The 6,294-nt window shown below is 35.5% G+C and overlaps 1 protein-coding gene across 1 annotated transcript in view; it reads left to right on the top strand.

Moving 5' to 3' along the window:
- The first annotated feature begins 770 nt into the window (after window positions 1-770).
- The window catches only part of LOC107672123 (ubiquitin carboxyl-terminal hydrolase 43-like), a 66,628-nt gene continuing 61,104 nt past the window's right edge, over window positions 771-6,294 (top strand). The window contains exons 1-2 of the mRNA XM_016465207.1: window positions 771-794; window positions 1,575-1,684. Coding sequence (XP_016320693.1) covers window positions 771-794; window positions 1,575-1,684 — 134 coding nt within the window. The remainder of the gene's footprint in view (window positions 795-1,574; window positions 1,685-6,294) is intronic.

Raw genomic sequence — 6,294 nt, 5'->3', positions numbered from 1 at the left:
TGGAAGCATATAGGTAGCGAAATTCAATTTAAAATGCAATATGCAAAATGGCAATGCAATATTCAAAATGGCAACGCAATATTCAAAATGGCATTTGTATTTCTGTATTTAAATTTACATTTTCCATTACCCATACGTGCAAAGTTTGGTGCAAAAGTAAAATGAAAATTAAATTATATAATTTACATTTGCCATTTCCAAAAGTAGTCTTAATATGTAAATCGCATACTAATTTTAACACTTTATAAGTTGCAAAATGAAAATGTATAACCCACATTGATTTGATATGTGTAACATGTCCAAGCAGAAATAGTAGCAAAATGATCATTTAAATTAGTCATTAAATTATTCATGGCAGCCTACAACACCTTTCTATAAAGACTTATTCAGGGAAGTACAGCAGGATGCAGGAAATGGTTGAGTATTATTTTAGGTATAAAATATCTTTATTTGTAATGTCCATTTCATAGTGCAGCTTGGCTCCTTAAATGTTTAAAACCAGCTAATTTCAAGACGCTGACGTCACATCTGGTCGTCACGTGGATCACCTGCAGTGTAAGACGCTCAAAGCTCAAGACGTTCGGATAGACGTTCGATCAGTCGGTCGGTCGTTCGAACATTTGATTTTAGCATGGAGTACGCTTCATATATTTCTCTGTCCTTGCTCCACTTCATCTGCCAGTGAATTCAACGATCTTATCAGATCTGCAGCCGCCATGTTTCGAACGATCCAAACGTAACATGCTTCCACCAATCCCCGCCTTGAAGCAATGATTGACGAAGAGGTGGGCATGGTCAGCTCGGAATGCATTTTCAAAGCCGCACTGAATTTTGCTACAAATATCCCACGGCGTCATGATGAAAATGCAATCCTAAGTGTCCTAACTGTTAATCTAAATGCATTTAGGACAAATAGCATTTAAATGATAATTTTGCTACTATTTCTGCTTGGACATGTTACACATATCCAATCAATGTGAGTTATACATCTTAATTTTCATTTCACAACTTATAAAGCGTTAAAATTAGTATGCAATTTACGTATTAAGACTACTGTTGGAAATGGCAAATGTAAATTATATAATTTGATTTTCATTTTCCTTTTGCACCAAACTTTGCACATATGTGTAATGTAAAATGTAAATTTAAATAAAGAAATACATTGCCATTTTGAATATTGCATTGCCATGTTGCATATTGTATTTTAAATTGAATTTTGCTACCTATATGCTTCCATAGTTTTTACACCTTCCTCTCTCTCTCTCTTTCTCTGACATCAAATCCTAAGCTGTAGTAGGCATACGGTCTCTACCATCTCTATCTTGTTTTTGACCTTGAGAAGTGTGTATCAGCTCTCCCTGTGGGTTTTATCCTCCTGTCTTTTTTTTAGCTGTTGTCAAGTTCACTACTGCCAGTATAAAACTTCAAACAAACTGTAAGAATGAGAGTGCAATATTGGCCCACTGTGTGAGGCACAAATCAGGTTAATATTCTCATTATCACTTCCTGGAAAGTGTGGCCAGTAAGGCTCCATCTATCTAAAAGTCTACATGACATTTTTGTTTTTGTTGCAGGGTCAAGAAGGAGGTGATGAAAAGCCCGTCTCTGATACCCTGACCCCACCACAGACACAGCCTGGTGTACGTCACAGCTTTGTACAAGAGCACTTCCAGGCACAATATAAGTAAGTGTATTTTGAACACACTACATGCAAAATTTAGGCACTGTTAGATCTTTAAGTGTTTTTGAAAGAAGTCTTTTACGCTGGCCAACTGCATTTATTTGATCAAAATACAGTAAAACAGTAATATTGTGAAATATATACATATTAATATACATATATATATATATATATATATATAACATTATTAATGTTTTACTGTCACTTTTGATCAATTTAATGCATCTTTGTTGAATAAAACAATTCATTAAAAAAAAAAACTTACTAACCTCAAACTTGAATAATGTTAGTGTATATATGTTAAATATACAGTACAAATTATAGAAAATTATCTATACATTTGGACTTAGAACAACCTAATTTACTATGACTTATATTACTATGACTAATTTACAGTACAATGAGCCAGCTTAACCTACTATTAACATTTCAAAGCGTATTAGTGGGATATTACCTAAAAAAAATCTAATACTGTATGTACTACTAGCAATTTTCTACTGGATAGTTAATGTATAGATAGTTAATGTATCTACACTATGTTGTTTCATAAACGTATTAAAATCAACGGGTATTTTTGTTTTGGACACTGTTTTTCCACCTAGTCCATTTTAGATATTCATACACCCTACTGACTGAATGTTAGCATTGTTAGCACCTACACTTGAGGCTTTGTGACTAAACTGTTTAAACACAGATTCCTAACTAGCTTAGCCAGCAAGATATATTTGGTCAAGTAGCATCACCACTGAGACTAAGTTGGCTGACAAATTTTGCCACTTAATTTTGCTGGTGAACATTATGGTTGTGCTGGTCCATTAGCTAGATTAGCATAAACCAACTTTGACTAGCACTGAAAATCATTCTAAACTGGTCTTTTTAGCATCAGTGGTGAAACTGGTGAAAGAATGATGACTCACGACCAAAAATGGGGGGAAAATAAACTCTTATTAGCACCAACTTTCCAAATCTGACACTTCACTTGCTATGACATGAGATGAATCAGTTTATGTTAACTCCTGGGATATGGTCCCCTCTTTTCACCCAGTCCAGTTAATCATCTGTGTTAACGAATATTGATAAAGCCAACAGATTTGGGAGGCAGCATATGTCCAACTGCAGCAAGCTGTTCTTAGTCAGAAGATCCAAGCAAACCATCACCATCAAGCAACTCCAATCAGGCCAGATGGTTTGGTTGTCCACAAGGGATCTCCATTTGAAGTCTCCATCAAAGAAGCAAAGTCTTTGATTTAGTGGTCCATTTAAAGTTCTAAGACAAATACCTCCAGTCGATTTCTACTAAAACCAACCTCACCTTCAGACTGAGTGTATAGACAACTCAGGCTGTATTTCTTTATGTAATGACAAACTTTATCTAAAATCCAAACCTATATAGGACACCATATACTGTAGGCTCATATATTGAAGCATAATTTTTGACCCAACATGTTAATAAACATAAAGATTTGATTTATAAATCTTTAAAAACAAAAGGTCAAGCCACTAAAATGGCAGTTTTGCAATTATGCGTTTGGCAGACGCTTTTATCCAAATCGACTAACATTGCATTCAAGGTATATAGTTTATCAGTTCATGCATTCTTTGGACATCAAACCCATTACATTGGTGTTGCTAGCGCCATGCTCTACTGTTTGAACTATGGGATTTTGTACTATGCAATATATTGAAGATGTACCATGCAATATATTGAGCAACAACACCTTTCACTTTTAAATGCACAAAGTAATGTTATTATGTTTTACTCTCAGAAAAAAAGGTACAAATGCTGTCACTGGGGTGATACCTTTTCAAAAGTTACTCCTCTGTACCCTATTTACCCCTAAAGGGTGCATATAAGTACCTTAAAGGTACATACCTAAAGTCTATATGAAGAGCTTGGTTCCAAAATGCTATAAATCCATTTTGATTAATTTGAGTAAAAATGTGTTTTCTTTACCAAGAAAGTGGCAAGATGAAAACCACTGTTTTCTGTTTCAAACTTTCACATAGCATCTTTAGGTTATAATAACATTAAAAATTCAAATCCAGATTTTGATTTTCAAAGATTTATTATAAAATTGTATAATTTTTTTCCCCAAAATTCAATAAATTCATGACACGTTTTTTTTTTTTTCAAAATGCAATAAATCCATTGAATCAATATAAAAGTTATTTTTCATATTGAAACTGTTGAAAATACACAACATGGTTAATCCACATATGACAGCCTCTGAACTTGGTCAATACTAATCTTATATACAGGCACTGGACTAAAAATACATTTAATCAGTCATCGCTCCCAAAATGAATTCAAGGGGTCATCTTGTTAATGCTATAAATTAATTACAGCAATAAAATTACATTTCATCATGAACATGAACAAGAACATGAACAACAATATCACATTAGACCACAGAAATTCCAAAATGACATTTCCCTTACATTCAACTTCCAAAAGTGCATTCATCTTTGCCATGTTACATTCATTTAGTTGACTAGTGCTATACGCTGTATTAACAAAAACATAAATGGCATTAATAAAAACACTTACACTGACGAGCTACGCAATAATCTCATCTGCGATTATGAACGCGATATTGCATTGCTTGTCAGTGATCTACGGCTCTGTGCATCCATCTGAAAGCGCGTGATGGAAATTTACTATTAATCACAGAACCTGCTTTACTGACGAGATGCGCATGACAATCACATGCGATTTATCGTGCAGCCCTAAGTTTGTTTGTTGATCACAAAGTACAAAGTAGATGAGGAAAACTAGGTTGCCGGGTGTATTCAAAGCACCACCATTACTGTCTAGAGTGCGTGGAATGGTGCGCTGTGATTGGTTGAGCGGATATATCGCATTCTGCAGAGAAGGGAGACTGGTGTTTGTCGCGGTTTGGAAAGAAAGGGAGAAAACATGACAGAATAACTTGGCGGATGTCGCATTTTGCGTAAAATTAAAAATGTACTTTTCAATACCGACCAGATACAATACTGATTTTGGTGGAAACTCTTTTTTTTTTTTAAATGGCGTTTATCGCGTTTTGGAACCAAACTCTTCATATATTAATATTTGTACATTTGAAAAGGTACCATCTATCTTGACTGAACTGTATTTGTGAGTATTATTTAGCTGTAACCTGTACATGGTGGCCAACCTTATGTTGCAAAAAAAAAGTAGGTAACTATGACTGAAGCCTTATTTTTTTCTACATCACATATACATCAGGCAAATTATGCCAAAAGTATTTTAAGTATTTAAAAGGTTTTACACTTAAATCAAAAGATCAAATGTGCAATTTCTGTCATCAGTGTCACCAAATGGACTTTTCGTCTTCCATTGGTCAACCAAACAGATAGTCCCACCCACACCATTGCTTGAGACATTGTTTTTTTGATGAAATGCTGAAATAGTACAGTAAGTGAAACAGTACAGTTTAATATTGCTTCTGCATATTAAAGTTCACTCATAACTGAAAATTGTTATCATTTACTCGCCCTAAAGTTGTTCCAAACCTGAACGTGTTTCTTATGTTGAACAAAAATATTTTGAAGAATGTTGGTAACCAAACAGTTGACGGTAGCCATTGACTTCGATAGTATTTTTTTCCTTACTACGGAATTTAAAGGGTTAGTTCACCCAAAAATGAAAATTGGCTTGTGTTTTACTCACCCTCAAAGCATCCTAGGTGTATATGACTTTCTTCTTTCAGGCGAATCCAGTCGGAGTTATATTAAAAATTGTCCTGGCTATTCCAAGCTCTATCATTGCAGTCAGCGGGTGTTGCAGTTGAATAGTCCACAAGTCGTCAAATAAAGCGCGCGCATTCATAATAAAACGTGCTTCACACGGCTCCAGGGGATGAATAAAGGCCTTCTGTAGTGAATCCATGTGTTTTTTGTAAGAAAAATATCCGTATTTCAAACGTAATAAACACTTTTATATCACTTCCGCCAGCCGTAGTATGCGGAAGCCTTTCTGGCAGATGATGTAGCACGTCGGCATTGTGTGATAAGTCACGAACATGGAGAGACAACAAAACAAAACGCTGGTCACGAATTAGAAGTACAAACCGAAGATTTGCAAAGAAAAATGTCGGAGGATTTCGATATAAGCCAAGAGGAGACTGGTTTTCCTTTGCTAAAGTAGGGAAACTTTGCTTCCTCTGCTCCTATAAACAAACTCGCGAGACTAGCATATCTCAGAGGCGCGCGCGCTGCACATGTCATACGCCTTCCGGCAGAACGCCTTCCGCATATGACAGATAAAGGAAGTGAGAGAAAAGTGTTTATTACGTTTTAAATATTAATATTTTTCTTACAAAAAAACGCATGGATTCACTACAGAAGGCCTTTATTCACCCCCCGGAGCCGTGTGAAGCACTTTTTATTATGAATGCGCGAGCTTATTTGACAACTTGTGGACTGTTCAACTGCAACACCCGCTGACTGCAATGATAGAGCTTGGAATAGACAGGACAATTTTTAATATAACTCCGACTGGATTTGTCTGAAAGAAGAAAGCCAGATACACCTAGGATGCCTCGGGGGGGAGTAAAACACAGCCTAATTTTCATTTTTGGGTGAACTAACCCTTTAAGAGATTTTTGAAT

Source organism: Sinocyclocheilus anshuiensis, unplaced genomic scaffold, assembly GCF_001515605.1.
Source record: "Sinocyclocheilus anshuiensis isolate Anshui unplaced genomic scaffold, SAMN03320099.WGS_v1.1 scaffold12, whole genome shotgun sequence".
NCBI lineage: Eukaryota > Metazoa > Chordata > Actinopteri > Cypriniformes > Cyprinidae > Sinocyclocheilus > Sinocyclocheilus anshuiensis.
This window is presented reverse-complemented; position numbering and strand designations above follow the sequence as displayed.